Source organism: Topomyia yanbarensis, chromosome 2 (assembly GCF_030247195.1).
Source record: "Topomyia yanbarensis strain Yona2022 chromosome 2, ASM3024719v1, whole genome shotgun sequence".
Lineage (NCBI taxonomy): Eukaryota > Metazoa > Arthropoda > Insecta > Diptera > Culicidae > Topomyia > Topomyia yanbarensis.
This window is the reverse complement of record NC_080671.1, coordinates 312,711,182-312,737,437: the sequence shown is the minus strand read 5'-3', so window position 1 is coordinate 312,737,437 and position 26,256 is coordinate 312,711,182. Positions and strand designations below refer to the sequence as shown.

Genomic DNA, 26,256 nt, shown 5'->3' with positions numbered 1-26,256 from the left:
AAGATAGTTTGGATAATTTATCAAGTTGGGCTTTGAAGTTAGGCATCGATTTCTCTACGGAGAAAACAGAGTTGGTTGTTTTTTCAAGGAAGCGTGATCCAGCTCAGCTTCAGCTTCAGTTGGTTGGTAGAACGATAGCCCAAGTCATGACCTTTAAATATCTCGGAATTTGGTTCGATTCTAAAGGTACATGGGGAGGCCACATTAGGTATCTGATAAAGAAGTGCCAACAAAGGATAAATTTTCTCCGAACAATAACCGGATCTTGGTGGGGTGCTCATCCAAGTGACGTGATAAGATTGTATCAAACAACGATACTTTCAGTAATGGAATATGGGTGCTTCTGTTTCCGTTCAGCTGCAAACACTCACATTATTAAATTGGAACGAATACAGTATCGTTGTTTACGAATCGCCTTAGGTTCCATGCAATCGACACATACGATGAGTCTTGAAGTTCTAGCGGGAGTTCTTCCCTTAAAAGATCGATTCTGGGATCTCTCCTCTCGTTTACTTATACGATGTGAGGTTATGAATCCACTTGTAATTGAAAATTTCGAAAGACTTGTCGAGCTTCAATCCCAAACCAGATTCATGACAGTGTACTTCAATCACATGTCACAAGAAATAACGCCTTCTAGTTATGTTCTGACATGTGTTAATATACTAGATACTCCCGATTCCACTTTATTTTTCGACACGTCCATGCAAGAGGAAATTCGTGGAATTCCAGATCACCAGCGCTCTCTGGAGATCCCTAAAATATTCATAAGTAAATACCAACACATTGACTGCCATAAAATGTTCTACACTGATGGGTCACGAATCAATGAGGCCACTGGGTTCGGTATTTTCAACAATAACACCTCGATCTCTTTCAAGCTTGCTGAACCTGCCTCCGTTTATACAGCCGAACTAGCAGCAGTTCACTATAGTCTGGAAATCATTGATACTTTACTTCCGAGCCATTATTTCATCCTCACAGATAGCCTCAGCACAATTAAGGCACTACGCTCATTAAAGCTTGATAATCACGCTCCGTTCTTTTTGAAGAAGATACGAGAATACTTAACTAAATTAACAAATAAATCTTATCAAATTACCTTAGTGTGGATTCCCGCTCATTGCTCCATACCGGGTAATGAGAGAGCAGATAATTTACCCAAAATAGGGGCGCTGGACGGTGACATCTATGAAAGACCTATTGCCTTCAATGAATTTTATAGCGCTTCTCGTCAGAGGACGCTTACTAGTTGGCAAACATCATGGGACAATGGAGATCTGGGACGGTGGTTGCACTCAATTATCCCTAAAGTATCAACGAATGCATGGTTCAAAGGGTTGGATGTAAGTCGAAACTTCATTCGTGTGATGTCTAGACTCATGTCCAACCATTATACGTTGAATGCGCATCTTCGCCGTATTGGGATCGCAGAAGATAATCAATGTGCTTGCAGAGAGGGTTACGAAGACATTGAACATGTTGTTTGGTCTTGCACTGAATATCGTGAAGCCAGGTCCCAATTAATAGACTCCTTACGAGCCAGAAGAAAACCACCCTATGTACCTGTTCGTGATATCCTCGCTTTACGAGATCTTACATACATGAGCCATATTTATCATTTCCTGAAAACAATAAATATTCAAATATAATTATCCCCACAATGTTTCTAGTTTTTTTCCCTTGCTACCCACAAACAATTTAGATTTCTTCGCAGTTAGTTAAGTTAGATAAAACGATATAAATAAAGAAAAAAAATAAACAAAGATTACAGAAAAACTATCAATAGGTTTACAATGAAATTCAAGAAAATAGAGTATAATTAAAAACATTCAAAATGATGATTATCCTCAGTGTTAGCATTAGAAAGTGATTTTTTTTATAACGTGATAGTCTTAAGAACCTTTGTAACATGTTATGTAAACAAAAACCCCGGCGTAAAAAAGCTTTTGCAAATGCCGTGTCAAATAAACGTTTTATGAAAAAAAAACATGCTCAATTTTACTAGAAGTTTCTGCAAATAATCCTCACAGATGCCACTAAGGACGACTAATCTTTGTTTTATTCATCAGAAATATTAGTCCAATTTATGCTACAATGTACTAAATAAACACCTTAAGACTTCCGGAAGCTTAACAAAATTAACTATTCACGAAAGCAATGTATACAAGCACTTTCGTACTGGAACATCGTTCGGATAAATAGGGGGACATGACTCTCCGCATGGTGCTCCCTAGAGCCGCAGTTGATAATTCGTTTAACAGACAGCCTGTATAACATCCGCGTTGGATGATTTTGGGACACGCTTATGGGCTTTTTGGAGGTTATTATGTTGTCAAATTGGCGTTCAAAAGGCGATAATTTGCATTCCTGATTACTAAGAGCTCTGTTCAGTAGACTCAAAGCTAATACAAAATGACGTTATCTGCATTGTGTATAAATGCTATAACAAAAGTCTTTAGCTCGAGCTGAATCAGATCCTATGACCGAACTACTACCGTATGTGTTATTTCTATTAAGGTTGTGGTACCGGTAATACCGGTACCGAAATTCCGGGAATACCGACCCATTTTTGGTATCGTAATACCGGTACTGAACAAAATTCAGTACCGGTATTTTCAGTACCTTGCAATTTTTTTATGAAAAATATATGGACTCTCTAGGGGGACCTGTTTCAAAATATTGTCCCCGTTGTACTGAACGGTATATTTAAATTCCTGCATTATTTTGTCCAAATTAAATTTTAACGATCTTGTACTAAATTTCAAAATATTCACATCTAGCGTGAGAGACGTAAAAATTTGCAATGATTTTTTTATTAGCGACATTCTGGTTTTCATTATTCAATGGGTGGCGCGTAATAAGACTATGGTCTAAGTCAGGTCTGTATTCGGTTGACTCTTAAACTTTTATCGATAAAAGAAAGAACAGCGATTTAGTAGCTAACAATTTTAAACTTTGTGAACTGCTTCTAATGGGGCGATTTGTAATTCTTGGTGATCGGAAAATTCAGCAAAACTTCACAATTTACAGGAAAGCAAAGAGCCTTGTTATGCATTAGAGAATAGTAGACAAACGACATAAAAGTCGATGCCAATTTACAGAAAAGCAAGAGAAGTAATGCGAGCAACCTGTTTGGATTTACTTGGCAGTAAATCTCGCTTTGATTTACTTTTGTTAATAGGGTTTCTTACATTTACCATCTGTTGGAGTCGACGAAAGTCGTATCGCTTAGCAGTTATTGATTTCAAAGTGGCCCAGATTTCGAAATAAAAGAAGGTGTCGCATACGAATAATCTAGAGAAAATTTGGAATAGGACGTAAGTAACAATGAGAGATTCTCTTTGGGGTCTTTCTCTTCTGTTCATTACTCGGCCATTTCAACATTTACTACTCTACTCTTTGCATAATGTTCTAGTAAAACATTCGGCTTTCGATATGTACTGGAAAATTAGTGCAAAGTGTTGTAATGACGTCGTAATAAACGAAAGAGAAAGTAAACAAAGAGAGGTTCTCAATGTTACTTACGTCCAATTGAAAATTTTCTCTAGAAATATCTTCTGCTGAAATGAGTTATGCCATTCTGAAGCAATTAAAAACAATAAACATGTTTTTTTGATCAGCAGAAATCAATCATCTGAGAATAAGGCCATCAGTTTGATCAATCAATTTCATTTTGAACATTCTTTCAATTTTTTTTTAAAAAAATGTTCGGGTACCGGTACTTTACCGGTACTACCGGTACTGAGGGCTTCAGTACCGTAGTACCGGTTCTCACCAAAAAGAGTCGGTACTGCGAACCCTAATTTCTATAATTGCTTAGTGTACATTAAAATAAATGAAGTAGAATTTCTAAAACCAAAATAATATCCAACATAACGTTATCATCTTTGATGGTTTTCTAATGTGGGTCAGCATGTCAAAATTGGTCAATAAAAATAAACAGAACCGTAAAAGAACGTTCAACCCGACTCCCAAAACGAAGAAAGATAACGAATAACACAACAGCACCGGGTCAGCTTTTTTGTTCAAAGTTTTTTTCTCTTCTGTCTGTGTTATAGCACATTGCATGCCCCCGGCTATCTTCATCACACAGCGCACACCGCGAAATATACTGATCTGCCATAACCCTCCATATGGCAAAAGACAACTTTTTTCATGCCAATCGTATGCAATTTAGCGTTTAGCTAGTTATGGTGTAATTTGATCATAAATGAATAATTTTCTTCTCAACACACATTCATACTATGTCAATCACAAAGGAACTTCGATGACGATAATAAGCTGAGAAGCCGTACAGCTGTTCGAGCTGAGTCACACAAACTCTATCCTTCTATCTACAGTTTACACACATGTTACAATGCAACTTCCTCATCGTCGACGGTCTAACGAAATCATGTCGACAAAGGGCCCTGATTCGGATTAATCGACCATGCCGCCAACTGCTGCGGACATACCTTACAAGACACAGTCGTAGGTGTCCGCTGGAGATGATTTCAAAACTCCGACTCCGGCGTAGCGAGCCACCCTTACACTTCACTGACGGACTGCAAAGGCACTTGGTTATTGAACTTTTTTCGTTACCGCGCACAATCAGCTGTTGGACCGGTTTCCGAATGTATTTATAGTAATAATAACGTCCTAGGTTTTTTTTTCTCACTGCACGTTTTGTGCTGTTGGTTTCACTGTTCACTGTTCGAGTTTCAGTCGAGAACTGCGGCAAAGCGGCAGTTGACGGTGTGTTATGAACTTGGCATTCACGCGGTGCTCAGCAAGCTCGCGTTGGTCGCCGCGGTTGAACGACGCGGTACTCACTTCGAGCCTGTTTGCGTTCACCCAAATGCAATGCGCGATAGTCGGTTTGTTTACCGAAAGTTGTTTATGCAAATCACGTTCAAAACAAACCACTTCGGGGGAGAAGGTGGGCGCTGCGGTAAAAGTATAGAAGACTGATATCCGATCTAGGCTTATCAAGTTTAATAACACAGCATTTGATTCTTGGCATGAATTTGGTATAGCAAAAACGATGTTGTGATGTGAGTAGCTATTTCGACCAAAGTTCAGTCAGTAATTCCGTCTTGCAGCTTGTTATCTCTTCAGTGCGTCACTCTGCCGGTACACGAAATAGGTATCACTGTCTTGTATGTAGACACTTAAACATTAGAATTACATTTGACGTAAACGATGTAATGACATATTTCTTTAGCGTTTTTTCAAAACGTCATATCTGCAATGAGTTACTCTCTTTGTTTACTTTCTCTTTCGATTTTTACGGCGTCACTATAACACTTTTCACTTATTTTACAGTACAGATCGCAAGACGGTGGTTTTAACTAGCACATTATGCAAAGAGTTGAGGGATAAATGTTAAAATGACCGAATTATTAACAGAAGAGAAAGTAAACAACGAGAGTAACTCATTGCAGATATGACGTTTTGAAAAAACGCTCAAGATTTTTCCTGTCTGATAATAGTATTTTTCAAATCAATAGGTGAAACTTTTTAATGCAAAATTCTACTGAATAAACTGGGGAACTTTGAACCAAACACATTTTTTCACGTTTAAATTGTAATTTTTTATGGATTTTGAAACTTCCTTATTGTGCATCTTGTGAGACGTAAAAAATACTAGATTTTTATAGTTGTGTAGAAATGAACCCGCCTGACCAGCCGAGCGGTGTCTTGTAGAACGTTTCCTTCTGATTGTGTTGGATGTCCCACTTTCGAAACGATAATTACAATTTATATCCCTATCGTCTGAATCATGGCTTAACGTGAACAAAGAATCGGTGACTTTTGTCTGCCTGTGGTTGAATGCCAGAAGCTAGCGGTCAAAATCGCCACTTGCGATTAACAAATGGATGAACGTCGCGGCGCGGCGTAACACTGACGCGACGCATGATAAGCTGTGGCGGTGCAGCGAACGCGCATCCAGTTATGTACTACAGGCAAATAACAAAGTTAATTAGATTATCAGTCAACACGTGGCATAGTGTGTTAGATGCACGCGACTTCGTTAAGTGTGTAAAGGAAGTGTGAAGGGCGTTACACATTTATTCATGCGTACCATAACATAACCAATCATTTTTATGGTGCACCAAGAAAATATGAGTTGCTGGGGTACTTCAATGGCTTTGCTTTGTACAGCTCGCATATGTTACAAGCAGTGTAACTTATAACTTAATTTTTGCGTTATTCGTTATGATGACAGACACGTTCATAATATTTGCTGGTCCGAAGTATGTGCAACTGAAACAGTACTAACGAAATCATGGAATATAAAAATTAATTATATTTGATATCACCGAGAAATTTTTTGGGACCCTGTGCTGACAAAGTATACCTTTCATGTCGCGCTCTGCCTACGAATCGCTGATTTTTTTCGATATTCTATTTCGTTATATTTTTTACATACCTAAACGCCTGCTGAATAACGTGGCAAAATTAGGAGTATGTCAAAAATTGTTGTTTGCTTGGATGCAAAGTGGTGATACTTTAAGGGGGTTTTTAGTCATTTTAATTATATATCCAGCAATATCGCTTTCTAGTGATGATGACTGTATTAAGTAAGACAATATTATTACAAACGTAGAAGAACACAGCCTTTTGTATAACTTTAGGCACAAACCAACAGAAAATATTAGTGTTGTTGAGCATTGCATCAACTTCAAAAAATAGTTTTTTAAACATTATATTCCAAATTTTAATGATAAAAAAAATACATAATACGGCGAGATCCGGCAAAGTTGCTGAAGCAGTACTACAAACGTAGTGTCCAGCTATTTGAAAAACATTCGAACTCTTCCGATCTTGTCCGATCCACAGATTCCAAGCGTTTTAAAAATATTGAATTTTTTAGTAATTCGAGGTACACCGAACTGCTGTAGGGCCAAGTACTATGTTTTTTAAAATGTGTCTCTATGAAAATATACACAGGCGTCCCTTTTCTTCCCCTTTTTCCACTAATCAATTGTTTTTGCAACTGTAAAACCAAATGTATTCACAAAGATCACCTCGATATTACTAGTATTCGAAAGGATATAGAAAATTGACCTCTGCACTGGTAGGTGGATAGATGCCAAATTGTTCCAAAAATCAATATTAGTCTATTTTTGTTCATATTGAGGCATAATAAAAGCAATAGAAGTAACAAATAATTTTGGCCAGGAATTGACCCCAGTTACTCCTCTGTGCAGCGGTCGAACAGAATCAAATTCAAGTGATTGAAGAATTTGTCTGATTTTGCGAAAAAGGCACTTATTGAATTAATTTTACAGGTTCTTCAAGTGATACATTGTCCTTCCTAATTAGAGGAAATTGATCTAGTCGATTATATTTGTTTATTTTATTACCATCTGACATAAAATAAACTTCTTCGTGCGAGGAAAAGCCTATTTCAGCAATACATAAATGCGCGCAAAGCACCGTCTTTTAGCATTTTTAACAAAAGAAATGTATAGAGTCGCTCAAACTTTGAAAAGTTGCTCCGAGGCCCGGAGGCCGTAGTCTCATATACCATTTGACCCAGCTAGACAAATTGCAACAATGTTTATTCGTATGTGTGTGTGTTTTTATAGTAAAGTTCTCCCTTCTTCCCACTGAACTACATCAAGGTAATACTTAGTATGGGGGGTCTTCGTTGTGCGCACCTCTCCCTTCTGCTCTATCTCAGAGCCTTACTTGGTTCATGGATTGGCTAGACCTTTGGGTTTTGATTTGACTCTCGACTCTTCTCTTGCTTTTTGTCTCCATCTATTACATCGCCATTTAGCTCTCGTATCCATGAGCTGCATAGATGCTGGTACCATGAGTCATTCAGCCCCTGTTTCCGTGAGTCATTACTAGCTATTCCACACGGTCGGTTCGGCAATGTCGGTGAAGCCTGACGTCCGGTTCGCTGGCGCCCGACGACCCGAACCCGGTGCTACGTCGCGTACTACTCAACTAGTCCCCGGCGGTGGTCGAGAGTTCTCCGGCAGCAGAATTTCTCCCCAAACCCGATTTGTTACGGTGGCGTTCTAATCAATGGCGCTATTTTGTTGGTTTCTTCGCCACTTCTTCTGCAGCTTGGAGAGTATACACGTAACAACTCTGTTGACAGCGTCCCAGATATGCTCGTTGTGGCACATCTCTTCGACGATATTGTCCATTATCACATCAGGCACACCCTATCGGACTCCTTCGAACCTAGCGCATCCGAGGACCACGTTTTCCGGTGTCTCTTGCATATTTATACACTCCTGACAAAGGGGTGACGAAGCGTATCCAAACCGATGCAGGTTTTCCCGGAAGCATCCGTGCCTGAACAAAAACCGCGTCAAATGGAAGTCACCTCTCCATGCTTCCTATGTACCCAAGTAGATACCTTTGGGATGAGTCGGTGGGTCTACCTTCCTTCCACTTAGCCAACGAGTCCGCTCAGACCAGTCTCCTTGCATTACGTCAATTTCTCCGCTGGTAGCTTGACACATCCTCAGCCTGAGTGATGCAGATGAGAATCATCCCGGCCATCACGCATACCGCCTCCGACGATATCGTTCTGTGCGCACCCGCGACACGAGTAGCCATTAGCCGAAACATGCTTGTCAACTTCGTCCGGTGCGCCATACCTCAGTATGAGACACCCGCCAGGAGACGTCTTGTGCTGCTTCTTGCTCTTCCGTTATTAGGCGTGATCCTTGCCAATGCGGTAGTTATTCTCGCAGCCTTCTCACATGCATAGTCAACATGGTCGACCATCACACCCAGGTGCTTCAACGCACGCATTGATAGGATGGATTGCCCCCCGTAAATGTAAATAGTAGAAACAATTCAGAGAATACAATTGATGCTTCTGTCTATTCTGTATTAACCTTTACAGTACCAAGCTAAAATTTATCTGAAAATTTTGTTTAAATTATGCTCTCATTTCGTCAATTTTTGACCGAATTGGATGGAACTGGCTTTAAAAGATCTGGAATTTAGTCCAGTTTCTATATACCGAGTAGTGTTCAAATCCGTGGACCGGTTCCGGAACTAATCCGAATTCCCTTGGGGTATATCCGGCATCCCAGTGGGGTGACGGACGAGTTTTGAAGAAACATCCCATAAATTTAAGTAATTGTATTTTGAAATGTGCTACTTATGACTATTTCCCATTGATCCTTCACAATAGACATGAATTGGACCAATCTTGGCCACCGGAGAACTGTTCCGGGAGAACCTAAGAAAATGTATATATTTTTCTATCATTCCAGCGATTTCGGTTCATAGCTTTATACGAAATGCTAAGTTCTTCCAATCATACGGTTCTACAGCTCCCTCAAGGCCATTCCGGCACCGGTTCCGTACGGATGGACATTTGACGCCATTTTGAAAACCAAGATGGCAGCTTCCGTTTACCACAAAATAGTGAAAACCACCATCAATATGGGTGTTATTTGAAAGAGAACGGCCAGCAAAAGCCGGAAATTGATAATTGACGCCATTTTGAAAAGCAAAATGGCGATTTCCGGTTACCACAAAACAGTGAAAAGCATCATCAATATGGGTGTCATTCGAAAGGGAGTGGTCAATAGAAGACAGAAATTGATTTTTGACGCATTTTCAAAACCAAGATGGCGACTTCCGGTTATCACAGTGCAGTGCAAACTGCCACCAATAATGGCGTCATTGTAAAGCGCTAGCGATCAGCAAAAGCCGGAATATGTTTTTCGACGCCAATTCGAAAACCAAAATGGCGGGTTCCTGTTCCAAAGAAACAGTGAAAACCGTCATCAATATGGGTGTCATTAGAAAAGAGATGGTCACTTGAAAACTAAGATGGTAGCTTCCGGTTACCACACAACAGTGAAAACAACCATCAATATGAGTGTTATTTGAAGGAGGAAATTTATAATTGACGCCATTTTCAAAACCAAGATGGCGGTTTCCGGTTACCACAACAGTCAAAAGTATTGTCAATATGAGTGTCATTCAAAAGGGGGGGGGGGGGTCAATAGAAGACAGAAATAGATTTTTTCGCCATTTTCTAAGCAAAGATAGCGGCTTCCGGTTTCCACAAGGCAGTGATAATCACCGTCAGTAATGGTGTCATTGTAAAGCGGGTGGTCAGCAAAAGACGAAAATTGATTGTTTACGCCATTTTGAAAACCAAGATGGTGGCTTCCTGTTCCAAGAAAACAATGAAAACCATTGTCAGTATGGGTGGCATTTGAAACGGGGTGATCAGTAGAAGACGGGAATTGATGATTGACGCCATTTTGAAAACCAAGATAGCGGCTTCCGGTTTCCACAAAACAGTGAAGACTGTCATCAAGATGGAAGTCATTTGCGAGTGGATGGTCGGCAGATACGGATATTGATTGACGCCATTTTGGAAAGCAAGATGGTGGTACCACAAAATAGTCAAAATCATCATCGGTATGGGTTTTATTTAGAAATGAACGGTCACCCAAGTAGCAATTTTTCACACCAACAATAAGTTGTGCTGTTGTGACAGACAACTCAAAACTGACTCAAAAGGTACAGATTTAGACTAATTTTCAATATAGTTCAGCGAAACTTTTAAAACTTGCTCCCATTTCGTAGTCATTACTATGCGAGAATAACCGAATTAAATCATATTGTTGTCAATATGTTGAACGCAGATCTCAACAAGATTAGTTCATTCTAGCCGATGTTCACATGGACTGTCCATCGGCAATATTATTATAATAATAATTTTCGATTTGGACATGTGTATTTCCTCGTTCAATACTGCGGATCGTGATCGTGCGTTGCATTGGAGATGTATTTGTTGATTCACGCGTTCGTGGTTGGTGTCGGTGTCGGCTTCATAGTGTGGTATACGTGCAGGTGTGTGGGGCTTCTTCGATGACTTAATCGTTTATGAAGTGATTGCTGGCCTCAATTAATGCAGTGGATGATATCAAGAAGTTTTGACTCGTGAGCCGCTGCTGAATAATGTGCTGGGGGAACGACGGCGACTGAGATGCCGCGGTTGCCTACTTTTTTCTTTACTTTGTAAGTAAGGGTTTTCCACTATTCGGGTTCTTGTTTGCACGGCGTACCCTTCTTTTCAGGGCGGCCAAGGTGTTTTTACAGAATTACGGATTTTCGTTTCACAACAAAAAAAGGTAAATAAACTAATAGATTTACCGACTTTTATTCCACCAAATCTCCTCTTTGCTGCACTCTGTCGATGAAGTTGATCAGCTGCTTCTGACGATGGCGGGAAGGCGGGCGGTTTCTTCCGACCGGCCGAGAACACAACGGCCGCGTTCTCCTGCTGGTGTCGTTGGCTGCGCCGGCAGCGGTCCTTGACTTTTAGCTAGGGATGTGAGCTTGGCTCCTTTGTTGGAACCTCCCTAGCGACGATGGCGAATTATCGCCGGATCTACTCGCTCCCCGCGAGAGATCCCAGAAGTCACCGCAGTGTACTTCCCAGGGAGCACCTTTGGCCACCCTGCTTCGCTCTCCTTGAAGCTTAGCTGTGAAGGAGAGCTAGGCTCGTTCGGCTGATCCTTCACAGCGAGAGCGGAAAGGCGTCTTCTGGGTCCTTTATACTTAGCCGGGGAAGCGAGTTGCTCCTTGGCGCTTAGCTTCCTTTTCCGGCGACCCGACACCAAAACACTTGAGTACCCGAACCACGGGGCGGCACTTTTCGAACGGGATTGTCACCGTCGCACACGCGCACTTTACCGCACTGGTTATTGTGGCTGGAAACTGTCCCGGAAAAACAAAAAACTCGGGGCGTCTGTTCGATGCCGTGGTCCGTCACTATCTAAAAACCTCGATGGCCGCCTTCTCCACGACACGAAAAAACAAACACCAACACCAAAAAACCGTACCGCCGCATAACTATGTGTAGCATATCCAGCACACTTATTGCAGCAAGAGGAGAGCGGTTGCCTATCCAACCCCTTTGTTTCTTGTATACAAACTTAAAACAAAAATTAGTACACCTATCTGATTACACAAAACAGTTCGACGATTGTAAGGACGTGACCCCTATCGGCCTACCTCTGAGTCGATTCCTAGTCCCACCAGGAGTACTTGCTCTAAATTTGAAGCACATCGGACAAGTCTAGCTATCGGACCAACGTGCCTGAAGTTTGTATGGGATTTTTCGACAATTTATATGAAGAAAACCCACTAGCTCGCATTTTCACCGCTAGGTGGCACAGTATGCATCGAATTATGACTGTAAGTGAAAATAAGAAATATAATTTAATTGTGTACAACTTTGTCGAAGACTGCTAGTCAATTCGGCTTTGTTAAAAGAAGTTATTGAACTTTTAGCGAAGTGGTGTCTGAGTCAGTTTTGCATGGGGCCTAGCAGTTCGTGGTAGTGTATCGGTACTAGGTTCTAACAAACTAAACATTTTTGTAGAATAATGGTTAGATTTAGCTGAATAGTATGTTCGGAAGAATTGCAATACATAATACGAGTTATGTCTTGGTTAGAAAATTTAGTGCCACCTGTGACCGCATAGATGGCGCCAACACTAACTTTTCAACGGAGAGAGATAGAAATTAAGTGTTTTCTACAAATATCACCGGTTCTATTTACTATAGAATCCATTCGAAAAATGGTTTTTGAAGAAAATTGCTCAAGGAGCTTAACTTTTCGCGGCAGTGATGCCAACTATGCGATTTTTTTCAGTTAAATATTAAAAGTTTTTTTTTCTTATAACAAATATTTGAATTTTGAAGATTCTAATGCCATCGTGTTCTGTAGATATTTTTACATAAAAAACACTTATAATGTCAATATAATTTGAGCGCATCCTAAGATGCACTGTTTTGAAGGGAAGAACTCGAATTTTTTCATATAAAAATCCATTTTTATTGGCCAAAATTGAGAAAATCTTCAAACAGTCATAAAAATTGACCCTGATCTGCTAAAAGCAACCAAAAACGTAATTTTTCATAATTTCTCGTCTACTTCACGATAAATTATGTGTGAACTTAGAATACTCAAGTTAGTTTTTTTATTGTTGTGCGCCTGCGATTTTATATGGGAAATAGCATTTTTTGCTTCAAAATATCGCTGATTTGCTATTTGGCTGAAAAAATCGGATAGTTGGCAGCACTGCCGCCAATAACTAATATATTTTCTAAACTCCTTGAACAATTTTCTTCAAAACCCATCTTACAGTTTGGTTCTAGAGTAAATAGAACCGGAAATATGTTCAAAAGGAAATCAAGGGTTTTGACAATTTGCCAAAACGGGGGGGGGGGGGTGCTCCCATTGCCCGAGGGATGATTGAATAGACACAAAAATTTGGGTTTTTATATATTGGCCCTAGATGAGCAATTCCTCCAAATTTGATTCAAATCCGTGAAGGTCGATTACACGTGCCTTGATCACTGCGCGTGGAATGACCCTTACATAGAATACATGGGAATTGAGAGGGACCATCAAGCCACCTGATTGAAACGATTTGGGCAGGAAGAGTGTAGTAGCCAGATTCTTGTTGCTAACATTTCGTGAACATTGCGCAGGATTTTCTCCCCACCTATTGAGGCTACTTTTTATAACAATGGCTTGCATTGTAATTGGCTTATATGGTCTTGTTATTGGAAGCAAAAACTTCCGTAGTACATGTAAGCGAAGTCACTTTCTGACCACGCAATTCCTTTTTGGCCCTTCGTACAGTAGCATGCTGAGTATGGTCAGAGAGTAATGCTTGAACACGTCATGCTTGTCGTGTAAAGATTGCTCAGTGCTATGGAGAGTGTTCCTGTTACAAAGGTGGTAGTACCACCGCCACCACTACATCTACTGACCACCCCTTTCAAATGACACCCATACTTATGGTTTTCACTGTTGTTTGTAGTAACCGGAAGCCACCATATTGGTTTTCGAAAATGGCGTCAAAAATAACTTTATGACTACCCCTTTCTGATACCTATACTGATGATAGTTTTCGCTGTTTTGCAGTAACAGGAAACCGCAAACTTGGTTTTCAAAACTGCATAAACAATCAATTTCGTACTTCTTCTCACCAATCCCTTTCAAATAACACCTATATTGATGGTAGTTTTCACTGCTTTTTGGAAACCGGCAGCCGCCATCTTGGTTTTCAAAATGGCGTCAATCATCAATTTCCGTCTCCTGCTGACACACCCCTTTCAAATGACACCCATATTGATGACGGTTTTCACTGTTTCTTTGGAACATGAACCCGCCATTTTGATTTTCGAATTGGCGTCAAAAACCAATTTCCGGCTTTTGCTGATCGCTAGCGCTTTACAATGACGCCATTATTGGTGGTGGTTTGCACTGCACTGTGATAACCGGAAACCGCCATCTTGGTTTTGAAAATGGCGTCCCTTTCGAATGACACCCATATTGATGATGCTTTTCACTGTTTTGTGGTAACCGGAAATCGCCATTTTGCTTTTCAAAATGGCGTCAATTATCAATTTCCGGCTTTTGCTGGCCGTTCTCTTTCAAATAACACCCTTATTGATGGTGGTTTTCACTATTTTGTGGTAAACGGAAGCTGCCATCTTGGTTTTCAAAATGGCGTCAAATGTCCATCCGTACGGAACTGGTGCCGGAATGGCCTTGAGGGAGCTGTAGAACCGTATGATTGGAAGAACTTCCCATTTCGTATAAAGCTATGAACCGAAATCGCTGGAATGATAGAAAAATATATACATTTTCTTAGGTTCTCCCGGAACAGTTCTCCGGTGGCCAAGATTGGTCCAATTCATGTCTATTGTGAAGGATCAATGGGAAATAGTCATATTTAGCACATTTCAAAATACAATTACTTAAATTTACGGGATGTTTCTTCAAAACTCGTCCGTCACCCCACTGGGATGCCGGATATACCCCAAGGGAATTCGGATTAGTTCCGGAACTGGTCCACGGATTTGAGCACTACTCGGTATATAGAAACTGGACTAAATTCCAGATCTTTCAAAGCCAGTTCCATCCAATTCGGTCAAAAACTGACGAAATGAGAGCAAAATTAAACAAAATTTTCAGAAAAATTTTAGCTTGGTACTGTAAAGGTTAATTTCTCAAATATTATGAACATCGGTTGACTATATTACGAGTTGTTGCTAAACATGTGAGCAAAATCGTGCTTGGAAAATTTTCCATAGAAAAAAATCATCAATTATTAACTTTTATTTATATCTTTGGCTTTATTTGGTCTATAAACAATCAGTGAGATGCATTTTAAAAGAAATGAGTCAGGGAGACTAGAAAAAATAATAATTTTTGGATACAGTGTTGCCAAATATGCTATATTTCCAGTTTAAACCTGAAATTGCTTTTTTCTCACATTTCATGTATTTTTATTTTGAAAATGATTTTGCCATTGTGTTTCTCAGACATTTTTACATACAAAAACATCTAATACATCAAGATAACTTGTGCCAATGCCCAGACACAGTCATTTTAAGCAAATATCATAGAATTTCCCAGCACGTTTCTCGCTATATCTCAGTAACCAAGCAGGATGTCAAAATTCCGAAAACGCCATGTTGTAGAGATTTTTTAGACCAACAATATGGCATATTTAACTCAGTTTACCCCAAAATGGCGTTTGTCATAAGATAGCACAACAGCGACGATTTGCAATCTTTGTCAAGATGCAAAACAAGACTGCCGCAGGCTTTTTTGTGTGGTCAATATAATAGGTGTGTGAAATATATTAACGGATTATTATGTTACATAATTCCATTAAACGTTTTATTTGGTAATTGGTAATTCTGCGTGCTAATAAATGTATTTAAATGTTAAATAAGTCAAAAATTTGTTATAGAATGGGTCGAGCAGCTCACTGTACTCAAGTGGAACGAGTTTTGCTTAGAAATTTTGTTCAAGAAGATAAGACGTACAAATAAATCACGAATACACTTCAGCGTTCCGAAAGCTTCGTTACAAATGCTTAAACCCATTATGTCCTAGCGTATGAAATTTCATACGCAAAAACAACACATTTCAGGATCATACTTGTTATACAATAAAGGCGTTTTCAAACTTCTGGTCTCCTGTGAACGTTAATTAATGCCCTATAGTTTATAATGTGTATGCTCAATAATCTTTTATATAAAATTCCATTGTGTTTTCGAATGTCAAAGTTGGACAAATTTCAAACCAAAATATGAACAATACATATTCTTAATTTTCTCTTCTAAATCACTAATTCTTGTTTGGGATTATAAACGAATGATCATGAGAGGTGTGAAAGATGTTGCTCAGTGCATAAAAATGGAAGAAATTGGTGAAACAATTGCGAAAATTCTTCTGGTAGTTCAAGGTATGAAATTTCATACGGCAAAATTATTTCCTGTTTAGGACCAGGAGAGGATTCACAACTTTCTCGCTAATTTTAAAGTTGAATCAGTGCATTCAAGGCTAACAAATGCTTAATACGTTGCTAATCATGCCTGGTTGTACCCAGAATTTTTTTTATGTAAATTCTCATAAAAAAATGTTCTTTTTCTTAAAATAATTACAAAGTTTGAGGGAAAGATGGTTTGATGCAACGAACCAATCATGAGACGAAACGGCACGAAAGAGGAGAAAAGTGTTAAAATCTTTCAAAAAAGCTGCTAAATGAATGATCTCGCAAGGTTGAAGATATTGTTCGATGTTATGCTAAATATAAAGATTTTAGCCGAATTTTCTATGTAATGATTTTTGATATCCTATCAGCCCAGCGTATGAAATTTCATACGCTAGTTTTTTTCGCAACAAAACGTTCCAAATTGGATATTATATTTTTCCCACACTTAGTTCGGCATAATATGAGGGCTCACGAAGTAATTTATAAATTACCAAAAGTTTTAACTTAGGTGGGTTATAATGGGTTAAAACCTTTGAAAAGGAGACAAGCAAAAAACCCAAGAAAACATCTACAGCAGCTGATCATCGTATTGCAACATTAGCGAAATCAGATCCATTCGCGTCATCCAGGACTAATTCAGCACAAATTGGAAATGTGGTAAGTCCGAGAACAGTTCGCCGTAGGCCGTAAAATTCCAATCTTCCAGAAGGAATTGCTAAGAAGGTTCCACTAAAGCGAAGTAAAAGCCTTCGAAGAAATATACAGTTAGCTTTTCAATAGCATTAATGGGCCTGGTTCAGAATGAATCAAAAAATGGTGACATATCCTTCGGAGGGACGAATCGAACATAAACCTGTTTTCCTCCGATGCACAACGTTAGACGCCCAAAGTTTGATTTGAAGTTTGTGTTTAATTTGCGACACACGCAAAATAAGATAAAGCACAGAAGCGAGAACAATGAGGTTTGGGGCCACTTTTCGTGGAATGGCGCAGATCCTATTTTCCGCAACACCACTATAATGGCAAGATTCAAATGCAAGGCTAAAGGACGGACATCCTAAAGAATGTCATGCAGTCCTATGCCAAAGATAACGTGCCTTTATATGGCAGTTTCAGCCAGATATTGATCGAAAACACACATCGAAGTATGTGAAGGAATGATTTTGGGATAATAAAGTGACTCTAATTTCGGACCCTGCCAATCTCCTGTCATCAATCCAGTAGAAAATCTACGGAATGTACTTAAAAAGAAGCTATCCGGTCAAAATATCACAAATAAGGAAGTTTGTGGGAAGCAGCTTAAAAGGAATGGTACGTTATACCAACGGAAACTTACCAGCGTTTGAATGACTCAATGCCAAGGCGAATGGATAAAATTTGGTCGAATAAGAGAGGTTACACAGGCTACTAGTTGTTAAAAATTTTAAAATCTTCAAATCATTAGATTTAAAAATTTGTAATACAATGGATTACAATACACCTATTTTATTGACCAGGTACTTTTTTGGAATTCATGGAGAAGAGAGAGTTACGATAAATCATAACATTTAATTTACAAATAAAAGTGTTCTTTTTCATATTTGCGACTGTGCCTAACTATAAAAGATTTGAATATAACAATATTTTTAGAGAAAACTCAAAATTTCATGTATTTTTTATCTCACACTTATTTTATTGAACAGCAGTGTAACAAGCCACACTAAATTAAGCTGGGGAGTGGTTCGTTCATAGGTTTTTTTGGCGCTCCTCACACACCCGTATGTCAAAATTAGTTAGCAGGAAGACAACATTCAACTAATGCTGCTTTTTGTTTCAAGTGTGTCACCATCGTGATTGACGAGCCATTGTGTATAGCTGCAAAGTATACTAAGAATGTATTAGACATTTTCACAATTCTATTGTTTATTAGTCATAGTTTGGAGAAATGTGAAAGGCACAATTGCACTATTAGGTGGGTTAAAAAAGGTTTTTTTTAACTTAATACGAACACCCCAAAATATGTAAACAAGTGATCGATCACGAACAACTTAAAACTTTATCGGAATTCATGCAAGCAAATTTCTATATTTTACGAAAGTATATTTATTGAAACCTGATCATAGCGGATTTACGAATAAATCAATATTAATTCGTCAAAAGGGCGAAAGTGTTTCTTGTAAACAAACTTGTTTCGCTCATTAGTCTGCTGCAGAGTGGAATTTTATGAAAAATATGCGTTAATGTAAATTTTTACCCTTCGTAGAAGTAATTTCAATTGTTTTCTGCTTTGAAATTATAGTAAATTAAGAGAAACCATCAAAATTAAAGTTTGTTTACAAATCTTATTCGCCCTTTTGCAACTTCAATATGGAAATCCTCTCTGTGGTCTATGTCGACAAGCCCTACACGAAAAATGCTTTGGAAGCCAACGTGTTATTGACGAAATACGTCCAGATTTATTTGGATTAACGTTAAACCTTAAACAAAGAAGTTGTGACGCTTTAGAAACACCCAGTATGATATATTTTTAAGGAGTTTTGCTGTAGTGGCTAAGATTTCAAGAATCTACCGAAGGAACTCGACATAATGTCTACGTAGTTGACATCTGCGTGTGTACGTACCTAAACTGTAGGAAGCACATTTCGAAATATTTGCTTTGCTGATAACATATTTCAAATTGTCGTACAGTTTTGCGTGCCACATCGATATTAGGTTTCCGAGATTGGAAGTAGTACACCAGATCTCAACAGTAAGTATTACTCGATGCGCTAATTATAGCTATCTGTGACTATGTTTCGAACGCTTCCTCTCGATTCACTAACAAATATAGATCTATATTTAGATTAGTAGGGCTGGCAAAATCCAGATGAGTTAAATCAAATAACCAAACCACATGCCTCTATTCGGATCCAAGCGATATTGAGTCATCACACATTACGACTGAAAGGAATCGCAATCCGTACTTTTCCCCCGTGTTTATGAGATCCACCTTTATTTTGAATTTCACAACCAGCAAAACTCAACGAAAATTTAAATGGAACTCATTGTTTGCATTGCCGGTTGGATGCAGTACATTCATGAATGAAACTGGTCGCTTGTTTGTAAACAAAGTTCATAAGGACTGTCGGTTAAAGGTAGGTGTCGATTTTACAGTCACTTTGACTTTGTTGGAACCGGTCCAAAATAAACGCCTCTATGAGGTAGTAAGAAGTCTGCTTGTAAACTAGATCTGAAAGTAATGGCCGTACAAGGACATATTTTGTTATTTAAAGCTACCTTCACTTACAAACTCTTGTTTCTACTTAAATACTTGATGTTCGATGGTGACATTTGAAGTCAAACTATCTTATTTGCAATTTTTGACACTTGCGAATATACATCTTGTTTCATTTTTTGTTCACAAAAGCAGCTTGTCTCAAATGGTTTTAGTAGTAAAACAATGATCTAACTTAGGGTAAAATGCCTCAAAGCCTAACACCGAAACTACAGTAAGATTCCGTTTTTGGCATGCTCCATTTTTGGCAACAAAAAAGTCTCATTTTTGGCAACAAACGGAACCTTTTGGCAAAATTGTTGTTGCAAATAGTAAATATTTAAAAAATGCTGAATACACATTTTGTTGAAGTTATTGATATCACTTTTGACTATTGATATCACTATTTCCAAACATGAGAGTCATATTTACTATATTTTATGGGTGTGCGCATAGTGAATAAAATTAAATTTGCTGATTTTTTCTATCATTCCATTCCATTTCACATATTCTTATAAAATTAATGTTCTTGTAACATTTAGGATGTCACTAATTGAAAATAAAAGCTTTTAAAGTAAGGTTCCATTTTTGGCACGGTTCCAGTTTGGGCAACTGACAAAACATATTGTTGCCAGAAACACTACTGTATCTCGGTAAGTATAATGAGTTTGTTTTGAAATTCATTGAATAAAGCAACATTGCTACGTGTAAACATTCCTCTGTTCTGTGAATCGTGGATATTTCGCAAACATAGTTTTGAACACTGAGATCTTTTTGACTCAAAAAATCATTTTAAAAATTCTCAATCTTGTTATTGTTAATTGGAAAATGAATGGATTACGACCAGGACACTGAAACAGCAAATGGTTAGCAAAAGGCTTACTTTTGAATTCTTCTCAGTTTGGGGTCTTTATTTATTGGTTCTCGCTTGAAGAACTTTTCCCACCGAACGGTGGCAATTGATTGACTCATACCTTATCTTACAATCTAAATCATCATCAACGCAAACGAAAATGTATATTTATTCCTGATTATTCCTGAAGGGTAAAGTGTGTAATGAACGTCTCTGCTCTATTTGTTCCAGGTATAACGAGAAGCTCCACCACGATGTGGAGTCGATGGAAATCATCGATTCTACTGGTCATCATGATAAGTTGGATAGCGAAGGCGACACCCGGTACTAGTCAAAATTTCAAAATTACCCCTAAGCCCTGTACAGTAAACGGAATAGACGGCACCTGTATGTTTGTGTGGGAATGCATCAAGTCCGAAGGTCAGCACGTGGGTGTTTGCGTAGACTCATTCATGTTTGGGTCTTGCTGCTCGCACAATCTGTCCGATAATGTGATACCGCAAAACTACCATCAGACTGTAACCTATCGTCCAAAGCCGGCTGGCAGCAACAAGCATAAGCCACAAAAACCTAGGTAACGTACTCGTAGCTTCCTCTCAATATTCATTGTAAATAACTGCCACTAACGTTTGAGTGCTCACTGCACACATACTCCCTCGGACAACGGCCGCAAAAGGTACTAATACCATAATTTCCCCATTCGTTTTCTTTTCGTTCCTTTCATGTGCTTACACCCCACGCGCCCCAAAAACCAAACCAAACGATTCTGTCAATGAATGAACATATAGTACTTTCGTTAGTAGCAATGGCTACACAACCATATACCGTCCGGGCAATGGCGGAACCTTAGTGATACGACCGTCGCATAACCATCACCAACACCACCATCCGCACAATAAACCGTGGTCATCCTCTTCCAGCAGTTCTAGTAGCAGTAACGCCAACAGTCATTTTTTTAGTCAAAAGCCAACAGAGGGCACTGTAAATAAACACTCTACCTTATCGACGCCTGCGCAACAGTCGGACTTGGAAATGGCAGCGAGCAGTATGTCGACTGGTGGGTTTCCTTGCTACGTAACGCGTCGGCACACAACGTGCAAGACAAAAAATAACAATCATGCTTCTACTTCATAGGAATCTTCACCACCCATTGGCAGGCTACGACCGAGCCAAGTTTCATTACAAAAACACGGCCTCCTAAACCAAGCAAGCCGTCGAAGAAGCCAATCCTATCGGGTTCGAATAATATTCAAAGCACTGCATTAAAACCAAAACCATCGGTAGGGTGCTTCATGCAATTCAGCGTTAAAATAATCTTGAAATTTAAATTTATTTTTAGGCCAAGCCGACCAAACCAACTACCACTACTGTTAAATATACGACCACAACTAGTATTATCAGCACAACCACGCGGAGGCCAGTAACGGAACCTCCGACGACAGCAACATCCTACTCAACGGAGTTGGTACCAACGAGTACCGCAAGCATTGTCACCAACACAAGCCTGGCGGCGGTGGCATTATCGACTGTGATTGGCGGCGAGGGTATCTCGTCGTCTCCCGAGATGTATACGGTAGCCCCTGGGCGATCCACGCTATCGGCTGCGAGAAATTACGGTAAGTTGTAAATTCTGGCAATTAAATCATTGGAAAATGAAAATAGTTTTATTTCTTCCATCTACTATCTAAATTTTTGACTTCCTTGATATGCTTATGTTTCAGTAATTCTAGAGTTTTGAAGCAAAATACTGAAAATCTGGGTGCTGCGAGTGGACTGGATATATTTGTCAATTGAAAACGCGTTCGGAAGTAACCGTACAAAGCATCCTCGCTATCAAGTGATAGCTGGGGGAATAAAAACTTTCATTTTCACAGGCAATTAGGGTGTGCAATATTATTTCTCCCCAGAACTGCAAATTTTCACCAAGTTGTTTTGAACTTGAAAGAAGAACAAATATTAAATCATGGCCTACTATGTTCAATTCGTTGTTTTTCGTTGGCATCATTCATTCAAACAACCGAGCTGCTCAATTATTTCCAGGTATCTGCTACGCCGCCATGATTTCAAAGCCAACATCTAAAACGTCACGTTAAAGTCGATCCACAATAAGCAGAAGCAATTTCATTCGACACAATTTTGTGATAGTCGAGTTCGGTTAATTTGTTGGTGCACCATGGTGTAAAGTTTTTGTTATTCGCCGACATCTCTAATGCGGATTTCGTTTTTAAATCAGAGTTGCTCTAGGTTCGCTCGGAGCTGTCACTTTTGCATGGAAACTGTAAACATTAGAGCGAACCTAGGGCGACTCGATTCTAAAACCGAAAACAGCATAAAACAACACATATCTTCAATTAATTGTCCATTATTTTCGCTTTTTAACAAATGTCTAAAAATTGAGTTATGCCGTACGGTATTTGACTAGTGAAAATCGAGCTTCGAGCAAAACGAGCAGTGCAATTTGAACTGTCAGTGGGGCCCATAATTTGTGTGCCCGCTGAGATGTTGACTTATGTCAGTTCAATACAAATGGAATTGGGGTGCCATATACGTGATTATTTCCCATTCGTTTTCGATTTCATTGACCCTGTGAATATCTCTGTACTGGGTTATTGACTAGGTTTTTCAAGCAAAACTACTCTGAATAAGAAGCATATTCAGAGTAGTTTTGCTTGAAATACCTAGTCAATAACCCATGTTGTTCATGTAAACTTGAAAACGCAAAATATGTCAACATTTAACCTAAACGGGGCTCTACAGAGCCAATAACAATTCTGGTTGGTGAATGAAAAAGCATCAATTTGAAATGAATACGTACGGTTTGGTTATGAAAATCCCGCCAACTTGAAAGTGAATGATTAAGGGAGGCTTTGAATTTGAATCATGGTTGGGTTTGATTGAGCTGAAAGTTGGCATTTGAGAATGAAAATTTGCACCATTGTTTCTCCCTATTTAACACGTTTATCATCCTACCGGATTGCACTAAACAGTAGGCGGGTTACGTGTATTCGTAGCACATTGAAACAAAAGAATTTGGAGCAAATTCAAATTGTTCTAATGTTTGTTTAGAAACTAAACCTGATCGAGTTCACAGCATAGCGCTGCACGACTCGTTGTTGTATTTCGCGATAGCAGAAGAAACTGAACATCCAGGATTAGGCAAGATTAATTACATGTACTTGTCGTGCGCGCTAATTTGTTGAGGAATTCTAGTTTTATGTTTTTTATCTATAAGCCCCGCCAGAACGCCGTTTTGTGCACATTTTTCCAGTTTTTGCTATTTTGTGGATAAATTGAAGATAATTATTTAACTAGCCTGTATTGCTATTATTTTTTTATTTACCTAAAAGGATTAGGCTGAAAATCAGGCAGCATGACCTGTTGGTTTTATTCAATGTAAGCAAAAATCAATTACCTTTTAATTTTCACTATATTCATTATGGCGAATTTATTTGATTTTATATTACTTTAAGGGGATGTATGCCTTTTTGTGAGAAAAGATTGAAAAAAGTTTGAATTTTTTGAAGGTATGTAGCAATAATTTTATTGCATCAAAATTGTAGCTTTTAAGTCAATTTTTCAGTAAAAAAGCAATAGTTTATTTTTATAAACTTTTCCTATTTACTGAAAAATTTACTAAAAACCTACAACTTTGATGTAATAAAATCATTGCTACAAACCTTCAAAAAATTCAAACTTTGTTCAATATTTTCTCACAAAAACCCAAAACAACCCCATAAAAAATATGAAATCAAATAATTTCGCCATAAATAACGATATGTTAGACAAATATTTAGTTTTTTCTGCATTCGGAAACGTTTTACCCAAAAAATCGATGATAACGGCTGTTCGGCCATCTATGGAAGCTGTCCTTCAATGTCAGCTTCTTTCTCCGAACATCCTAGATAAGCCGTGTAGTATCGGTAGTGGTTGTTTTAACCGGCTAAGAATTACACTACGGGCTACCTGTTCCGGTGGTAAAAACCGAAGACTGCATGTCAACTTTGTCCAGAATCTGGAGACAGTAACAGCAACGTCACTTGCGGGTAAAGGTAGTACTTCCCATAGTGATGAACACACACATATACACTTTTACATTGAGCTTCCTACCTTCTTCCAATAGAGGCGATGTCACTCCTGTCGCTTCTGGTTCGTATGACGGAAGGAAAGAGATATCAGTCTTCTTAATATGCAGTGTTCGTAAAAACCCACCAACCAGGGAACCCCAATTCCGTAGTATCATGCGACCCGTGCTATGGGTAAAATTGTTAAGAGGGTTTAAAATATTCTCAATGGCGAACGGAGACTGGGAAGAGCTGGGCGAATTTCCCCACAGTGTTCCTAAAACCGTTATTTACAAAAAAATACCATAAATTTGGCATACGGCATTCGAAAGATACAGTATCCAAGCATCTTCTCAGTGAATTTCAAAATGATCCATCGAGAGCTTCTAGAGATACGATGATTTGAAGTTTTATGATACGTTTCATAAGGCTACCAGCAAACACCCACGGGTTTGGTCCAATCTTTATAAACAAAAAAATATTTGTCTACTTATTTGATACTTGGCATTCGAAAGATATAGTAATCAAGTATATCCCCTGCAAGTTTGAAAATATTTCATTGACGGAATTGAAAGTTACAACGGCTTGGATGTGGTATGCGATCATAGATGGATTTTCTACCAGACTTCAAGCGTGAATCTATGTTTGTCCATTGACTAGGGTGGATGTAGTCGCATACTTAAGGAAAACTTTTGCTAAAAATCGATGAATGGACCTATAGGCAATTTTAATACACTAAACGAAAGCTTTTAATTCCTACTTCATAGGAAAAATATAAAGATGGTTTAATAACCAATTTATGTATTCAAAACCGCTTGTACCACTACAGGAACACATGCACCAATAGTGGTGAAATCGCTATTTTCGGTTCCTATTGTTGCAAATCCCATTGCTTTCTTATGGGACTTGCAACTATAGGTACACTATATCAACTATAGGTGCAAGGGACCTCAAAATTCAAAGAAAATAATTTTTTTCAATAGTTATTTGAGCAAATTTCAAGGATAACAGTTTTATTGTCACATAATTTTTGTGCGATGAATCGATAAAAAAATATTTGTCGATGGTTTGTACCTTAGTTAGGCGTGTAACCCACTACTGCAACTATTGGTACACCTCAACTATAGGAGCACCCACCCTATTTAGATCGTTTATACGTGTCGCGGTTTTTAAAGGAAAACCTTACCATTTAATTACATTACGCAACACATCAGAGCTGCGCTCTTTTTATAATATTGAGCCATCACGGAACTTCAAAAATATCATGAAACTGTTGGAATCGAGAAGCAATTTAAGGCAAACAGTTGTTCTGCGTCGAGCAAATTGGATGAGGAGGCTATACAGAATATAATGGCAAAAGTTACACGAATGGCCCGACAATACGGAGCTAAAACGTACCACTACGGGGCTAGAACCCCCTGTAGTTTTCAAAAAGCAGATTATAGATAAAACACTACTCTTAACAAATGTATATCTTGTTTGGTTTCAACAAACTAATGAGAAAATGTTGAAGGAGATTGCTATTTTTAACCACTAAAGACAACGGTCATGACATATAATGTCTGAGAAACAAAAGAAACTATTACTTTAATTCTTGCCTTGGTGATCTTTCGAGATGAGTGAGTTGTAGAAGCAGGAAGTGATTGCGGTGGCTATCAACTTTTCGCATTAGGTCGAGTATCCGTGATGTGTGCTAAGTATTATTCGTGTGATCTTTGTGAATCCGAATATCCAGAATTTCATACTTTTTGATGTGTAACTGTCCTGCAGCAATGCAATTGGGTATGCAGATTTTTGTTTCTCCACACATAGATG

At 38.7% G+C, this 26,256-nt stretch overlaps 2 protein-coding genes across 4 annotated transcripts in view; one reads left to right on the top strand and one right to left on the bottom strand.

Moving 5' to 3' along the window:
- Nucleotides 1–4,735, bottom strand: part of LOC131683579 (UDP-glycosyltransferase UGT4-like) — a 31,413-nt gene extending 26,678 nt beyond the window's left edge. Inside the window, exon 1 of the mRNA XM_058965671.1 lies at nucleotides 4,458–4,735. The gene's annotated coding sequence lies outside the window, so the exon portion shown is untranslated. The remainder of the gene's footprint in view (nucleotides 1–4,457) is intronic.
- Nucleotides 1–26,256, top strand: part of LOC131683577 (serine proteinase stubble) — a 258,242-nt gene that overhangs the window by 157,258 nt on the left and 74,728 nt on the right. For 2 of the 3 annotated variants that reach the window (XM_058965669.1, XM_058965668.1), the window contains exons 4-7: nucleotides 20,612–20,954; nucleotides 21,169–21,437; nucleotides 21,515–21,660; nucleotides 21,720–21,996. In XM_058965669.1, the coding sequence (XP_058821652.1) occupies nucleotides 20,612–20,954; nucleotides 21,169–21,437; nucleotides 21,515–21,660; nucleotides 21,720–21,996 (1,035 nt within the window). The remainder of the gene's footprint in view (nucleotides 1–20,611; nucleotides 20,955–21,168; nucleotides 21,438–21,514; nucleotides 21,661–21,719; nucleotides 21,997–26,256) is intronic. The other variant, XM_058965670.1, reaches the window with a different exon arrangement.